The 17,972-nt window shown below is 39.3% G+C and overlaps 1 protein-coding gene across 2 annotated transcripts in view; it reads left to right on the top strand.

The window, feature by feature from the left end:
- Positions 1–7,982, top strand: part of PTPN21 (protein tyrosine phosphatase non-receptor type 21) — a 71,514-nt gene extending 63,532 nt beyond the window's left edge. Inside the window, exons 16-20 of one of the 2 annotated variants that reach the window (XR_004045082.2) lie at positions 17–145; positions 335–569; positions 1,013–1,173; positions 1,389–1,635; positions 2,443–7,982. Coding sequence is in view for 1 of the 2 variants with exons in the window: in XM_030883646.2 (XP_030739506.1) it covers positions 17–145; positions 335–569; positions 1,013–1,173; positions 1,389–1,517 (654 nt within the window). In the remaining variant the exon portion in view is untranslated. Of the gene's footprint in view, positions 1–16; positions 146–334; positions 570–1,012; positions 1,174–1,388 lie in introns of both variants that reach the window. The other variant, XM_030883646.2, reaches the window with a different exon arrangement.
- The last annotated feature ends 9,990 nt before the right edge of the window (positions 7,983–17,972 follow it).

Below are 17,972 nucleotides of genomic sequence, written 5' to 3'. Positions count from 1 at the left end.
CCTTTTCTAATTTCAGGTCTCTGTCAGTGGAATTGAATGGGATTATATTGCCACTCAGGGACCATTACAAAATACCTGTCAGGACTTTTGGCAGATGGTGTGGGAACAGGGAATTGCAATTATAGCAATGGTGACAGCAGAAGAGGTAAGTACTCATTTCTCTTAATTGATTTTCTCAGCCTCAGAAAAACAGTTTATGTTGATCATGTGTAATCTTGACTTTTAGAAAAAGGGGCAGGGTAAGGTTGCAGTTCTGAGTTTCAGACATGCTCTCTGTGAGGGGCATCCTTTGCTGGCTCTTGTATTGTGTTTTAACTGCACTTGTCTCTAACAGGAGGGTGGAAGGGAGAAGAGCTTTAGGTATTGGCCACGCCTTGGTTCCAGGCACAACACTGTCACCTATGGAAGGTTTAAGATCACCACCCGGTTCCGCACAGACTCTGGCTGCTATGCCACCACGGGCTTGAAGATGAAGCACCTTCTCACGGGGCAGGAGAGGACAGTGTGGCATCTCCAGTACACAGACTGGCCTGAGCATGGCTGTCCAGAGGACCTCAAGGGATTTTTATGTAAGTATCTTCATTCCCAGCACAGCCTTTGCAGAGCTGTTAAATCCACCACAGAGAGGAAGACTTAAGTTCCTGAAACATTTCCTGTATTTCCTTTATGTTGTCCCATGTAAGCTGTGGGCTTGTTTTAAAATAAAAATTTCAAGTGTTTAGGGGAGGCTTAACAGAAGAGGTTTTAAAGTGTAATTTGGTAATGAGTAGAATGCCATTACTGACTCCTAGAGAGTTTCTCCTCCTTTTCATTTTGTAGATGAGAAAACGGAAGCCCAGGAGGAGTCAGGGACTTGCCCAAGATCACACTGTCAGTTAATAGTTGGGGTTGGTTAATTGGCACCTGGTGCTCTGTATCTGGAGTTTTCTCAGTCAGTGGAGATGATCTGAAAATTGTCAATTTGATAGGCCTTAATCCCTTTGTATTTTTCTGTTTCATTGATATTTCACAGCATACCTTGAAGAGATCCAGTCTGTTCGACGCCATACAAATAGTACAAGTGAACCAAAAAGCCCCAACCCTCCGTTACTGGTCCACTGCAGCGCTGGCGTGGGACGGACTGGCGTCGTTATTTTGTCAGAGATCATGATTGCCTGTCTGGAACACAACGAGGTGCTTATTTCCCCTGCTGATGAGGGAAGAGGTGGGCTGGGCACAAGGCCAGGGAGGAGAGGGACCTAGTGACCTGACAGCTCTTTCTGAACAAACGTCCTCGGGGATTCTCTATTGAAGATGCTAATGCTCTGATTGAAGCCACATTTCTGCTAGGACGCTCGCTCCCCCCCTCAGGGTGTGCATTACCCTCATCACTGCTTCTCTCAATCTAGGTGCTGGACATCCCACGGGTGCTGGACATGCTGAGGCAACAGAGAATGATGATGGTGCAGACCCTCTGCCAGTACACTTTCGTATACCGAGTTCTCATTCAGTTCCTGAAAAGCTCAAGGCTCATATAAGCTCCCACAACTTCCTACGGGGACCCGATCATGTGAAGCGTTTACAGCGGAAAAAAAAGTGCTTGCCGAACTCATGCTCTCTCCTCCACTCGGTGCACGCGGAATGCTACATCAGGACGTAAGTGACGGGATGCATGGTGGCACATGGAAGGAAGTATGCAGAGCACAAGGCTGAAGAGGGGGTTTAACCTGGGAAAGATGCCGAAGAGGAAGGACTTGGTTCTGAGGGCGTTGCCCTGCTCTGATCTGTCCGATTTGCAGTACTTGCACACATTTGGAGATTGTATTTTCTAGATAATTCTCTATTTTGCTGAAGCTACGCTGGGCAATTCTGGCAATCACTAAGGCGTATAGGTTTCTATCTTAAACTAGTTTTTGATAATGGAATTTTATTTTATGACTAAAATATTTGGGGTTTTCTTATTAAGAAACTGAACTTTCCATGGGGATGATCCACAGATGTGAGTAGTTCCTATATAACTTTGTATTTAAAACTATGTTATTATCTTTTGTTATTTTAAAAAAATCTTGGGTACTTAACAATGTAGTTACCAAACCCCAAGCTACAAGAAGAATCTAAAAGTGTTATTTTGAAACATAGAAAACATTTTTATATTCAGAAAATTTTTTATCCTAAAAATTCTATATATTTGTACCTTCTGTATTTTCTAAACAAGAGTTCAGCTCATTAAGGTACTGAGATGAGTCAGTTAATGTACGTTAAAGTTGGGAATGAAGGCACATTATTTAAAATGTATGAAAATAATCAGATTCACTGTTTTTTTCAGTATTATTCATAAACCCAAATGAGTTTGATTTTATTGGTTGAAAATGAAGTGAAAAACAGTTGCATAAGATGGTTTTAAGCACTTTTTGTTGTTGAAAACAATAAATCTGAGTTTTTAATATATGTGTTGCTTTATAGGTGAAACAGTAACCACGGACATATTGAAAGTGTTTTGGAAGAGATCAGGAATGAGTATGTAGGATGACTAGGACAAGAGTAAGTGCAGTGTACATGCAAGATGGTAAATGCAAGCTGCCTTTGTCTTTACAGAAAATGCAGTGTTATATACTCAGACTGAGATGCTGGCATGGAGAGTGGGGGGCTTGGGAAGAGTCTGGGGGCTGACCTCCCGAGGAAGGTATCCCCAGGAAATTCAGGGCCCATCACTGGCAGTGACTCGCTCTGTTTCCTTGAAGTTCTTCCACCTGCACCTCTCTTCTTTTTTTTGACAAATCAGGTTTATGTGATGATTAAAAGAAGCCTTGGGGCTTCCCTGGTGGTGCAGTGGTTGAGAGTCCTCCTGCCGATGCAGGGGACACAGGTCCGTGCCCCGGTCCGGGAAGATCCCACATGCCGCGGAGCAGCTGGGCCCGTGAGCCATGGCCGCTGAGCCTGCGCATCCGGAGCCTGTGCTCCGCAGCGGGAGAGGCCGCAACAGTGAGAGGCCCGCGTACCGGAAAAAAAAAGAAGCCTTGAAGAGGCTTTATTTTCTTTTTGTTGAAAGAAGGGAAGTGTTAGTAATAGTCTTACCTCATCTCCCAAAACCACGGCCCAGACTTGCGGGGCCCCCAGAGATGACTGTGGTGTTCAAGATGTACCGGAACTTTGGCTCCTTAATCCTCTAACTTCACACCTGAGGTCAACTTTAGCTCGGCTCCCCCCAGTCCCATGTAGGCCCATCCCAGGGGGCAGGACCAGGCCAGGCTGGCATGGCCTGGTCACATGGGAGCTGAAGAGGTAAGGAAGGACGAACTGGTCCGTTTAGCTGAGCAGCCATCTCTTTCTTCCTTCTTGAGGCTGCGTCTCCACAACATAGAGTTTCTGAAATGTCAAATCCAGGATTATTTCCCCAAATTACAATATCCTAGGGATAGTTCTGATTCCCGTGTTAACTCCTAAAGCAGTTTAACTCATTATTGTCACCGCTAAGTGTGTGTCATTAGCTGTAAATCAGGATTTCCTTTATACAGTGTGTGTATCTGCCGAACTCTGACCCAGAAACCAACCACCTGAGAGGAAAATTCAGACGGTATTGATGAAAATGAATATTGAAAGTGGGCATGTTTCTCACTTGGGAACAAAGAATTGATCTTAAATCTAGAATTGTTTAAAGAACAATAGACCCAAGTGCAAATATTCAGGAAGAGCTCCTCAGGAGAATGGAATAAGAGTTTTTTATTGTAATATTTCCCATCTCCACACCATGTAGAGTACTTCTGATGCTTTTTTTCTTCTATGGTACGTTTTTTAAAAAATGCTTTTCTGTCAGGTTTAAACATTTTGAAGTGTCCCATTGACAAGAACATACTGTAAAACAAAATCTAAAGAGTAATATATGGTATGTTTGTGTTCCTGTTGTAATAATTTGATTATAAGAAAATTACTTATGAGGGCTAAATTACACTGTGTAAATGTCACTCTTAAAACTTGCATGTTTGTCATAGCTTTAAGACCCATGTAATTTTTTTGTGTCCCTTTTGAATTTTTAAACTTTTAATTAACAGTTAGTGAATATGAAAGTATTTCTGAATAAAAATAAATCTACATTACTAGACTTTGAAGTAATGTGATTTTCAAGAGCAAACTGTAGAACAATGAGGTTTCCATAGGCTCAACTATGTCTGAGTTGAGGATGTTCTGTCTGCCAGACTTACACAGTGCTTCAGTATTTTAGTGTCTTTTAGTTCGTTGATATTCTTAATTTCATATCAACATTACCCAAATATACATTTTCACAAAAAGTAGGTTATAAACCAGTGTTTTCCACTGATCATTGTTGGCATCTCTGGCATCAGTTTTCCTGATTAGTGGACTCTTTTGATAAAATACTCTAGTTGGTAGTTTTGAACACAGGAAGTATTCATTTTAGAGTATGATTTGAAATGTTAATTGCAATCATTATTACATATATTCTTCTGGAACATCTACTGTGAAATATTCAGAAAACCCTAGAATTTAGCCTTTAAAACATTTTGGCAGGATTAAAACAGAAGCTGTGCTTCCTTAGAAATTCCCAGAAAGATAATGGGTTAAATGGGTTGATAAGTTAATGTTCACAACATTGAGAAAATATAAATGCCCATATTATACATAATATGAAACTTTACATGTATTAAAATATAAAGAATTACTGTTTATTGTAAATCATTTAAAAAATCAGACATTTTAAAGGAATTCTTTTAGATGTAAATTTAGGGAATTTGCTTTCCATCAAGATTTCATGTGGAATAAGCTAAACCATCTCTTTCCAGTTTAAAGTTTATTAAAATAATCTAAATTGGAGGGGGCTCTTTTTTTGAACTGAGGGATAGACATTTCAAAAATAGAGGAATAGATACTTTAGGAATTTGCCTGGGAAAACAATTCTCGAAAGAACATGAATTTTTCAAATTCCTGAGATAAGGGCTCCATTTACCCTAAGTAGCTATAATTACTTATACAAAATGAGGAAAAATCAGGAAGTCTGGTTGTTTAAGGTTTGCATGTGTTAGGGGTGGGTGGATAGAGGATTTCAGAACACATTTGAAGGGGTCCTTGGGTTGTTAAAGTGGCATAGTTTTCTATATAGTTCAGGTAGTTCCCAAATAAGAATTAATGCTCTAAAAGGTCAGATATATGTTAAATTATTGAGAGTATTGTTTACAAGGGGAAATGTTGCTATAAGTCAGTATCAACTTTCTTGGTTTGCCCTCCCAAAGCTTATTTAAACCACAGGGGCTCTGAAAGGTAGACAGTGGTGGTCACCTCCCCGTCGTCCGTACTCTAAGAAAAATACACAGCAGCTTTCCTCCCTACTGCACCCTGCTGGTGAGAGCACAAAGCATTCTCTCTGGGTCTGCTGGGCAGTGGGGACAGGGCCTCAGCAAGCAACTGGAGTCAGATTGATCCAGTGTTCCATGAGAGAATTCCACATAACGTTAACGCCCCATCATTTGCCTCAGAAACTTGAGTGGCACATGAAGAGTAAGGAACAGCATGGGATATATGATGAAGATGAGCAGGGATGCTGCCTCTGAGACTGCCTGTGAGGCGGGGCGGGGTGAAGGAGGATGAATTGTCAATGCCTCCCCGTACCTTTCCTGTTTCCGTTTACATATCTACCTTTGGATTGTCACTGGCCTGAAATGGGAAGTAGAAGATGGATCAAGAAGGAAGTATAAGGTCTGCAGCACCCAGCTGAGGAAGCAGCAGTTCCAAGGCAAATATTCCCATGTAAAGAGTATCTCTAGGTCACATGTATATGATTAGGGCCTGGCTGCACATCATATTTCCAAAAATGTTTAAATGAAACTACTTAGTTTTAAAAAACTAGAGTAAATCTGAACTTTGTCCAATATGTTGCTGGGTTAAGAAAGGTAGTAACCATATACTTATTTTAAATTACCCTTTAATATTATAAATAAGTATAAATGAGTGATAAGAAAGGAGTAATTGTTTGAACTACCTGTAGAACTAACAGTTTGGCTAACACACTGTTCCAAATTTTTGAAAATTACTTATTAGGTAGATATTTTGATCATTATTCCTTCCATTAAATATGACTGTGGTGTGTCATATAAAAGGACCATTTAAAATCTCGAAGATGCTTTGGCTTTGAATCTATAATATAGTGTACCCATACTGGCTATAGCAGTACATGATTCCAGTGTAATAAATCTGCAATTTTAAACTGAACTGGTAGGGGGTTTTTAAACTGTGTATGAAGACCAGTACTTAATTTTGGTTGTCACTACCGACATTTTAAGTGCTCCTGTGTAGTTTAAATTCACGCTCTAAAAGCTTGGTGAAGAAAAGCTGTACAGTATTCACTCTTAGGAACAGGTCTGTGCTACCAAAGAAATTCAGAAGCTTGGATTATCTGGGTTATCCGGAACATGAACCTGTCGATCCTCATTTTTGGGGGTAAGTTGATGAGACTAGTACAGATTTAATGGTAACTGGCTTTTCACTTCCACCTGCTCATTTATCAGCTGAGGAAAACTGAACAAGTAAATGGGAAATACAAGTTCAGTTACTCATTTTTCATAAGAGTGCAAGTATCGCAGGTCAGACTGCTATCATAGATGGTGAGACTGTCCAAACATTTTTTTCCAGAAATTTATTAGAAATCACATGAAAGTAATGGACCATTGAATGAGACAAATCTTTTGTTACTTACTTTATAGTAATATTTATTGAAATGTAATTTAATCTTAGAGTTAAGTGTCCTAAAAGGATCTAATGGTTTTGTAGTTTTACTGGAATAATACCACACTGGTTCAGTCTAACAAATAACCTGATAAAAAGTAAATATTCTCCAGAGGTGACAAACTTATTTCCAGACAGATTTAATAAAAACAAGATTAAAAGTAATACAAAATCTTAAGCCCACAAAACAAAAAGGTGAAATAAAAAAACAGAAGGAAAAAATGCTATAATTTGTGACACCTTTTAGATTAGTAGTGCTCTAGTGGGTTTTATTTGCATAGTTTGGTTTTGTGACCCAATAGAGGAGTTGAAGTAGTTATTGTACAGGGATGATTCTTAATGTTTTTGAAGATTTTCTGTTAGTATCAGTTTAGACTCTCCATATTAGATTTTTTTTCATTTCTATATTAAAAGTAAGCAGCTTAATTTCTTGTTGTAGAATTGAGCTATTACACAATTATCAGTGTATTCAGTTTCTAAACAACACATTGAAAATGAGAAAGATAAAAATATTTTTAGAAATATTAAGCCTTAAGAAAACTTGGTTGCACAGTAAACCTTACTCAGAAGATTGGCATTGGGCCATTAGAATATATTTTTGCTTTTTACTGTATTCTCAAGTAATTTTTTATATTAAAATATAAAACACTTAGTTTTTATCATGCAAATGTTAAATATTTTCCTATAAAAACACCTTAATGTTTCACTCTTTTGTGCTTAAAAGAGGGAGATATTTTGAATTCTAATGATGCTATTTAGTTCAGATGAAGAATTACACTGCAACAGAACATAAATTTGTTGTATATTTCTTTGTTAAAAACTGAAGCAATCCAAGCCCTACCCTATGCTAGCAAAGCATAGTTTAAAAATGAATATCTAGATAACAAGTCTATTTAAATAAAAATTCCAACAGTAAATATGACTTAATAGTCCTAAGAAACTTAAAAATTTGGAGAAAATGTTTATGAAATACATTTCCTCAGAAAGTTGCCCTATAATTCAAACAATGCACTGGGAATTCTACCTTTTTGAAATCAGGTTGTATACATAGTTATCTAGTATTTTCTAGTTTAAAAAGCAATTTTATGTGCTACTGTCTGATGATCAATAATGTAAAAATGTATAATCAGAAGAGCTTAAATCTTCTAAACTGTCATTGGTTTATAAAAGTGTGTACATTTAATGGGCAAAAAAGTTTGAATGAATGTAATATATGTGAAATGAATATATTATAGTCTATTTTTGCCATAAAAATAAATATTGAAGCAAGATATGATTTGTGTGTGAATAGTTCAATTAAATCTTTTTTTGTTTGTTTGTTTTGTTTTATAATTTTAGATCTGATCGCAAAGAGGCATATAATTAGTCCCATTTCCCCAGTGGGTTATTTTAAATTATGTTCCAGACAATAGATGTTTCTTTTAGTAGTTGTCAGTCTGTCGTCACACATCTCCACCATCATCAATCACTTACAAGTTAGAATGCATCTTATCAAAACAGCCAACTTCATTAATCAGGACATTTGTGGAACAATTAATATATTTGAAGAAAAAATATTTATGTACTTCCCAGCAGGTTGGCAGAGCTCCTCACACTATCATCCCTGTAGTGAAACTTACTGTTATTGGTTGAATGTCCACTTCATTTATTAGTGGGGTTGTTTCTGGACCAGCAACATTGGAAACTTGTTAGAATGCAGATTCTTGAAGTACATCCAAGGTCTGAAAATTCTGAATCAGAAGCTATGGGCATGGGACCCAGAAATCTGCCTTAACAAGGTCTCCAGATGATTCTGATATATATTAAAGTGGGAGAACTACTGCTTTAGTTATTAAAAAGCCGTAGATGTTCAATATAGACCACAACTTGGGATTCATTACATAGCCAGGCTACAATTAATAGGCACTAAGGTTTATTTAGGCAAGTTTTATTAGGTTAATGATATTTACAATTGTGGTAGACTGGTGGGCCCCCAAAGATGTCCATGTTCTATTCCCCTGAAGTTGTGAATGTTATCTTACATGGCAAAAGGGACTCTGCAGATGTGATTAAATCAGGGTTCTTGAGATGAGATTGTCCTGGATTATCCATGTGGGCCCAAAGTAACCACAGGGTCTTTCTTTCTACAAGGGAGGCAGGAGGGTCACATTGAGCAGAGATGTGATGATGGAAGCAGAGGTGAGAGAGATTTAAGGATGCTAAATGGCTGGGCTTGATGATGGAGGAAGGGGCCACAAGTGAAGAAATGCAGGCAGCCTCTAAAAACTGGAAAAGGAACATTCTCCCCTAGAGCCTCCAAGAATGCAGCCCTGGCAACATCTTGATTTCGTGACTTCTGGCTTCCAGAACTGTAAGTTGGTAAATATGGGGGTTTTATTTCAAGCCACTACGTTTGTGAAACTTGTTAGAGCAGCAATAGAAAACTAATAAAAGAGTTTAAACTTCCTTGCAGGTAAAATGAAGGTCAACTCACCTTTTTAAAATATTTTTTTAATTTTAGTGTTTTAAATTGAGGTATACTTGACTTACAGTATTGTATGTTTCAGGTGTACAACACAGTGATTCACAATTCTTAAAGGTTATACACCATTTGTAGTTATTAGAAAATACTGGCTATATTCTCTGTGCTGTACAATATATCCTTATTGCTTATCTATTTAATTTTTTTACTTATTTTTATCTTTATTTATTTAATTTTTTTTTTTGCAGTACGTGGGCCTCTCACTGTTGTGGCCCCTCCCGCTGCAGAGCACAGGCTCTGGACGCGCAGGCTCAGCGGCCATGGCCCATGGAACCAGCCGCTCCGTGGCATGTGGGATCCTCCTGGGCCGGGGCACGAACCCGTGTCCCTTGCATCGGCAGGCGGACTCCCAACCACTGCGCCACCAGAGAAGCCCCTTTTATTTATTTTTAAAATTATTTATTTATTTGGCTGCATTGGGTCTTCATTGCTGCATGTGGGTTTTCTCTAGTTGTGGTGAGCAGGAGCTATTCTTCATTGTGGTGCACGGGCTTCTCACTGCGGTGGCTTCTCCTGTTGTGGAGCGTGGGCTCTAGGTGCGCAGGCTTCAGTAGTTGTGGCTCGCGGGCTCTAGAGCACAGGCTCAGTAGTTGTGGCACAGAAGCTTAGTTGCTCCATGACGTGTGAGATCTTCCCAGACCAGGGCTCGAACCTGTGTCCCCTGCATTGGCAGGCAGATTCTTAACCACTGCACCACCAGGGAAATCCCCACTTATCTATTTTATACCTAGTAGTTTGTACCTCTTAATCCCCTGTACCTCTTTTGCCCCTCCCCTTTCCCTCTCCCCACTGGTAACCACTAGTTTGTTCTCTATGTCTGTTTCTGTTTCTTTTTTGTTATATTCACTAGTTTGTTGTAATTTTTGATTCCACAGATAAGTGATATTATACAGTATTGGTCTTTCTCTGATTTATTTCACTAAGCACAAAACCCTCCAAGTCCATCCATGTTGTTGCAGATGGGAAAATTTCATTCTTTTTATGGCTGAGTAGTATTCCATTGTGTATATATACCACATCTTCTTTATCCATTCATCTGTCGATGGACACTTAGGTTTCTTCCATAACTTGGCTATTGTAAGTAATGCTGCTATGAACATTGGAGTGCCTGTATTTTTGCAAACTAGTGTTTCATTTTCTTCCAGCATATAGCCAGCACTGGAATTGCTGGGTCATATGGTAGTTCTGTTTTAAATTTTTGAGGACCCTCCATACTGTTTTCCACAGTGGCTGCACCAATTTACATTCCCACCAACAGTGTAGGAGGGTTTCCTTTTCTCCACATTCTCACCAGCATTTCTTATTTGTGGTCTTTTTGATGATAGCCATTCTGACAGATGTGAGGTGGTATCTCATTGTGGTTTTGATTTGCATTTCTCAGATGATAAACAATGTTGAGCATCTTTTCATGTGCCTGTTGGCCATCTGAATGTCTTCTTTGGAGAAATGTCTATTCAGGTCTTCTGCCCATTTTTTAGTCAGGTTGTTTGGTTTTTTGATGTTGAGTTATATGAGCTATTTATATATTTTGGATATTAACCCCCTTATCAGTCATGTCTTTGGCAAATATTTTCTCCTATTCAGTAGGTTGACTTTTTGTTTTCTTGGTGGTTTCCTTTGCTGTGCAAAAGCTTTTAAGTTTAATTAGGTGCTATTTGTTTCTTTTTGCTCTTGTTTCCTTTGCCTTAGGAGTTAGATCCAAAAAAATATTGCTACAATTTGTGCCAAAGAATATTGTGCCTATGTTCTCTTCTAGGGGTTTTATCGTTCAGGGTCTTAAATTTATGTCTTTAATCCATTTTGAATTTATTTTTGTATATAGTATTATAAAATGTTCTAATTTCATTCTTTCACATGTAGCTGTCCAGTTTTTCCAGCACCATTTATTGAAGAGACTGTCTTTTTTCCAATATATATTGTTGCCATCTTTGTCTTAGATTAATTGACTATAAGTGTGTGGGTTTATTTCTGGGCACTCCATTCTGTTCCATTGATCTATGTATCTGTTTTGTGCCAGTACCATACAGTTTATGTTAAAAAGATTTTTTTTGAAGTATAGTTGCTCTACAATATTACATGAGTTATGGTTGTACTATATAGTGATTAACAATTTTTAAAGGTTATGCTGTTTATAGTTATTATAACATATTGGCTGTATTTCCTGTGTTGTACAATATATCCTTGTAGCTTATTTTATACCTAAGTACCATACTGTTTTGATTACTGCAGCTTTGTAGTGTAGTCTGAAGTCAGGGAGCATGATTCCTCCAGCTCTGTTCTTCTTTCTAAGGATATTTTTGGGCTGTTTATGGTCTTTTATGTTTCCATACAAATTTTAAAATTATTTGTTCTAGTTCTGTGGAAAATACCATTGGTATTTTGATAGGGATTGCATTGAATCTGTAGATTGCCTTGAGTAGCATGGTCGTTTTAACAATATTAATTCTTCCAATCCATGAACACAGTATATCTTTCCATCTGTTTGTGTTGTCTTCAATTTCTTTCATCAGTGTCTTATAGTTTTTGGAGTATGGGTCTTTTGCTTCTTTATGTAGGTTTATTCCTAGCTAGGCATTTTATTCTTTTTGATGTGGTTGCAATTGTGATTTCCATAATTTCTCTTTCTAATAGTTCATTGTTAGTGTATAGAAATGAAGCAGATTTCTGTATATTAGTTTTGTATCTTACCACTTTAATGAGTTCATTGATGAGCTCTAGTAGGTTTTTGGTGGTGTCTTTAGGGTTTTCTATGCGTAGTATCATGTCCTTTGCAAACAGTAACAATTTTACTTCTTCCTTTCCAATTTGGATTCCTTTCTTTCTTTTTTTTTTTTTTTCATCTGATTCCTGTAGCTAGAACTTCCAATACTATGTTGAATAAAAGTGGCCAAAGTGGGCATCCTTGTCTTGTTCCTGGTCTTAGAGGAAATGCTTTCAGCTTTTCACCATTCAGCATGATGCTAGGTGTGTGCTTATCATATATGGCCTTTATTATGTTGCAGTATGTTCCTTCTATACCCGTTGGGTATGATGTTAGCTGTGGCCTTGTCATATATGGTCTTTATTAGGTTGAGGTATGTTGTTCCCTTTATACTCTGTTGTTGTTTTTTTAAATCATAAATAGATGTTGAATTTGACAAAAACTTTTTCTGCATCTATCAAGATGATCATATGATTTTTTAAAAATAAATTTATTTATTTATTTTTTGGCTGTGTTGGGTCTTCGTTGCTGCGTGCGGGTTTTCTCTAGTTGTGGTGAGTGGGGGCTACTCTTCGTTGTGGTGCATGGGCTTCTCATTGCGGTGTTGTTGCAGAGCATGGGCTCTAGGCGCACAGGCTTCAGTAGTTGTGGCACGCAGGCTCCATATTTGGGGCTCGCAGGCTCCATATTTGGGGCTCGCAGGTTCAGTAGTTGTGGCGCCCAGGCTTAGTTGCTCTGTGGCATGTGGGATCTTACCGGACCAGGGCTTGAACCCATGTCTCCTGCATTGGCAGGTGGATTCTTAACCACTCTGTCACCAGGGAAGCCCGATGATCATACGATTTTTATTCTTCAGTATGTTAATGTGGTGTATCACATTGATAGATTTGTGGATATTGAACCAGCATACATCCATGAGATAAATCCCACTTGATCATGGTGTATGATCATTTTAACATGATGTTGGGTTCAGTTTGCCAGTATTTTGTTGAGGATTTTTGCATCTATGTTCATCAGTGATATTGGCCTGTAATTTTTTTGTGTGTGTCTGTTATCTTTGTCCTTTTTGGTATCAGGGTAATGCTGGCCTCATAGAATGAATTCAGAAGCATTCCTTCTTCTGCAATTTTTTGGGAATAGTTTGAGAAAGATAGGTGTTAGCTTTTCTCTAAGTGTTTGGTAGAGTTCACTTGTGAATCCGTCTGGTCCTGGACTTTTGTTTGTTGAGAGTTATTTTCATTACTGATTCAATTTCATTACTGGTAATTGGTCTGTTCAAATTTTCTATTTGTTCCTGGTTCAGCCTTGGGAGATTGTATATTTCTAGGAATTTGTTCATTTCTTCTAGGTTATGCATTTTATTGGCATATAGTTGTTTGTAGTAACCTCTTATGGTCTTTGTAATTCTCTGGTGTCAGTTGTAACTTCTTTTTCATTTCTAATTTTATTGATTGGGCTCTCCTTTTTTTCCCTTGAGCTTTGTTAAAGGTTTATTGATTTTGTTTTTCTTTTCAAAGAACCAGCTCTTCATTTCATTGATGTTCTCTATTGTTTTTTTTAGTCTCTCTTTCATTTATTTCTGCTCTGATCTTTATGATTTCTTTCCTTCTACTAACTTTGGATTTTGTTTGCTTTTCTTTTTCTTTTACACTGAAGGACTTACTCCTTCAGTGTAAGGTTAGGTTGTTTATTTGATATTTTTGTTTCCTGAAGTATGTTTGTATTGCTCTAAACTTTCTTCTTTGAACTGCTTTTGCTGTGTCACATAGATTTTGGATCATTGTGTTTTCATTTGTCTTCAGGTATTTTTTGATTTCCTCAGTGATCTGTTGGTTGTTTAGTAGCATATTGTTTAGCCACCATGTGTTTGTATTTTTGCAATTTTTTTTTGTAGTTGATTTCCTGTCTCATAGCATCATGGTTGGAAAAATGCTTGATATGATTTCTATTTTCTTAAATTTACTGAGGCTTGCTTTGTGGCCTAGCATATGATCTAGCCTGGAGAATGTTTCATGTGCATTTGAAAAGAATGTGTATTCTGCTTTTAAAAAATATATTTATTTATTTAGGCTGTATTGGGTCTTAGTTGTGGCACATGGGACCTTTCATTGTGGCGCGTGGTCTCTTCATTGCAGTGCATGGGCTTCTCTCTAGTTTTGGTGCACGGGCTCTAGAGTGCGTAGGCTCAGTAGCTGCAGCGTGTGGGCTTAGTTGTCCTGCAGCATGTGGGATCTTAGTTCTTCAACCAGGGATCGAACTCATGTCCCTTGCATTGGAAGGTGGATTCTTAACCACTGGACCACCAGGGAAGTCCCCTGTATTCTGCTGCTTTTGGATGGGATGTTCTATATATATTATGTCCATCTGGTTTAATGTGTTAAGGCCAGTGTTTTCCTATTGATTTTCAATGTAAGTGAAAATTGATGTAAGTGGATTGTTAAAGTTCCCTACTAGTATTGTGTTACTGTCCATTTCTTCCTTTATGTTTGTTAATACTTGCTTTATGTATGTAGGTGCTCCTATGTTGGGTGCATATATATTTACAATTGTTATATCTTCTTGTATTGATCCTTTGATTGTTATGGAATGTCTTTGTCTCTTCTAACAGTCTTTGTTTTAAAGTCTATTTTGTCTGATATAAGTATTGCTACCTGGTTTTCTTTTGATTTCCATTTGCATGGAATACCTTTTTCCACCCCCTTACTTTCAGTCTGTGTGTGTCTTTAGATTTGAAGTAAGTCTCTGCAGGAAGCATATGTATGGGTCTTGTTTTTGTATCCATCCAGGCACTCTATGTCTTTTGATTGGAGCATTTAGTCCATTGACAGTTAAAGGAATTATCGATACATATGTTTTTATTGCCATCTTGTTAATTGTTTTGGGGTTGTTTTTGTGTTTCTTTTTTGTTCATTTCTTCTTTTGTTCTCTTCTCTTGTGATTTGAATATTTCTAGTGTTGTGTTTGGATTATTTCCTCTTTTTTGGGTGTATATCTATTATAAATTTTTGGTTTGTGGTTACCATGAGGTTTATATGTATCAATCTATGTATACATATGATTGTTTTAAGTTGCTGATCTCAATTTCTTTTTTTTTAAACATCTTTATTGGAGTATAATTGCTTTACAATGGTGTGTTAGTTTCTGCTTTATAACAAAGTGAATCAGCTATACATATACATATATCCCCATATCTCTTCCCTCTTGCGTCTCCCTCCCTGCCACCCTCCCTATCCCACCCCTCTAGGTGGTCACAAAGCACCGAGCTGATCTCCCTGTGCTATGTGGCTGCTTCCCACTAGCTATCTATCTGCCTTACGTTTGGTAGTGTATATATGTCCATGCCTCTCTCTCGCTTTGTCACAGCTTACCCTTTCCCCTCCCCGTGCTCAATTTCAAATGCATTTTAACAACACTGCATTTGTATGCTCCTTCCCACATGTTACCGTTTTTGATATAATACTTTACATTTAATTGTTTTGTGTATCCCCAGTGGCTTGTGACTATAGATGATTTTACTACTTTTGTTGTTTAACCTTCCTACTAGCTTTGTGTGTAGATGATTTACTACCTTTACTGTATGTTTGCCTTTACCAATGAGTTTTTTGCTTCCATAATTTTCATGTTTCTCGTTGTGGCCTTTTCGTTTTTGCTTAGAGAAATCCCTTTAATATTTCTTGTAAAGCTGGTTTGATCATGCTGATTTCATTTAGCTTTTGCTTGTCTGTAAAACTTTTGATCTCTCCATCAAATCTGAACAAGAGCCTTGCCAGGTAGGATATTCTTGGTTGTAAGTTTTTCCCTTTCATCACTTTAAATATACACTGCCACTCCCTTCTGGCCTGCATAGTTTCTTCTGAAAAGTCAACTGATAGCCTTATGGGAGTTCCCTTGTGTGTACTGAATAACTTGCTGCTTTTCCCCTGATGCTTTTAATATTCTCTCTTTACCTTTAATTTTTGCTGCTGTAATTACAATTTGCCTTGGTGTGTTTCTTTTTGGTTAATACTGTTTGGGACTCTGTGGTTCCTGGAGTTGAATGTATGTTTCCTTTCCCAGGTTAGGGAAGTTTTCAGCTATTATGTCTTCAGATGTGTTCTATGCCCCTTTCTCTCTTCTCCTTCTGGGACCCCTATAATGAGAATTTTAGTGCATGTGATGTTGTGCCAGAGGTCTCTTATTAAACTGTTCTCATTTCATTTCATTCTTTCTTCTGTCAGCATCAGTTATTTCCACTACTCTGTCTTCCAATTCACTGATCCAGTCCTCCATACCATATTTGGTCTACTGTTGATTCCTTCAAGTGTATTTTTCATTTCAGTTACTGTATTTTTCATTTATGTTTGGTTGTTCTTTATATTTTCTAATTCTTTTTAAAAAACTTCTAACTTCTCTGTGCATCCATTCTTCTTCCAAGTTCTTTGATCATCCTTATGAACATTACCCTGAATTCTTTCTCAGGTAGATTGCCTATCTCTACTTCACTTAATTCTTCTGGGGTTTTATCTTTTCCTTCATTTGTTAATGTTCCTCTGTTCCGTCATTTTGCCTAACTTGCTCTTTTTATATTTGTGTATCTGGTAGATTGGTTATGTTTCCCGACTTTGGACAGGTGGCCTTTTGTTGCAGATGTCCTATGCCTCCTAGTAGTGCATGCCCCTCTCATCACCAGATCTATATACTCTACAGGTGCCCCCATGCGGGTCATTCTGTTGTGGCAGACTGACTACTGTGGGCATTCTGATAGGCTTGGTTGGACCCTTGTCTGGTTGGTTGCCAGGCCCTGCTTTGAGCAGAGGCTTCCAGCTACTGGGTGGCAGGCTGAGTCACGAGGTAGCTGGCTGCAGAACCTTAGGGGACCCCAGGGCTAGTGTTGGCTCACTGGTGGGCAGAAGACGGGTCCAGGAAACTCCAGGGCAGTTGCCCACCCACTGGTAGGTGAAGCCTGGTCCTGGGACTAGTACCAGTCTACTGGCAAGCAGGGTCATGTTCTGAGGTTTGGCTGCAGGCCCAGGGGTCCCAGGGCTGGTGGCTGACCACTGGTGGGTGGGCCCGTTTCTTGACACAGCTGGCTACGGTGTCTCGAGTGTCCCAAAGCTTGTTTTGGGCTACTAGTGGGCAGGGCCAGGTCTCAGCTGGTCCCAGGGCAGGTGCTGGCCTCCTGGTAGGTGGGCTGGGTCCAGAGGCTGTGGGGCTATAACTGTCCTGTGACTGGTGGGTGAGGCTGGTCCTGAGGCTAGAGCAGGATCAGTGGTGGGTGGGGTCAGGGATTCTGGTGCTGTTTCCTGCCCACTGGTGGATGGAGCTTGGTCCTGTGGTCTCTAGCTGTGGGTCCCTGGGGGTTCCAGGTCTACTGCCTTTACACTGGTGTGTGTGGCCAGGTCCTGGGCCCACCGGTGGGCAGGACTGGGTCCAGGGGCAGCTGTGGGCTCAGGGGATCTTAAGGCAGCCTATCTGCTGGTAGGTGGGGCTGTGTCCCTGCCCAGCTAGTTGTTTGGCCTGAAGTGCCTACAGGCTGGCGGGCAGGGGCAGGTTTGTGTCCTGAGGCTAATAAGCTAGAGGGAGGATGACAAAACGGTGCTGGCTGGCACCAGTGTCCAGGTGGTAGAAAAAGCTCCCCACAATGGCTGCTTTCAGTGTCTGTGTCCCCAGGGTGAGCTGCAGTTGCCTCCTGCCTCTCCAGGAGACTCTCCGAGCAGCAGGTGTGTCTGACCCAGTGTCCGTTCAAATTACTGCTTCTTCCCTGGGTCCTGGAGCATGTGAGATTTTGTGTGTGTCTCTATTTAGGACTCTAGGACTAAATTAGAGACTTTAGGACTCCTGCAAGTAAGCCCTGCTGGCCTTCAAAGCCAAACGTTCTGGGGGTTCATCTTCCTGGTGCAGGATCCTGGGCTGGGGAGCCCGATGTGGGGTCCAGACCCCTTGCTCCTTGGGGAGAACCTCTGCAATTATAATTATTCTCCCATTTGTGGGTTGCGCACCTGGGGATATGGGACTTGACTCCACCCCTCCTACCCATCTCGTGATTCTTTCTACTCTTTA

This window comes from Globicephala melas, chromosome 2 (genome assembly GCF_963455315.2).
Source record: "Globicephala melas chromosome 2, mGloMel1.2, whole genome shotgun sequence".
Classification (NCBI taxonomy): domain Eukaryota; kingdom Metazoa; phylum Chordata; class Mammalia; order Artiodactyla; family Delphinidae; genus Globicephala; species Globicephala melas.
The sequence above is the reverse complement of the archived record's forward strand: the minus strand, read 5'-3'. Positions and strand labels throughout refer to the sequence as shown.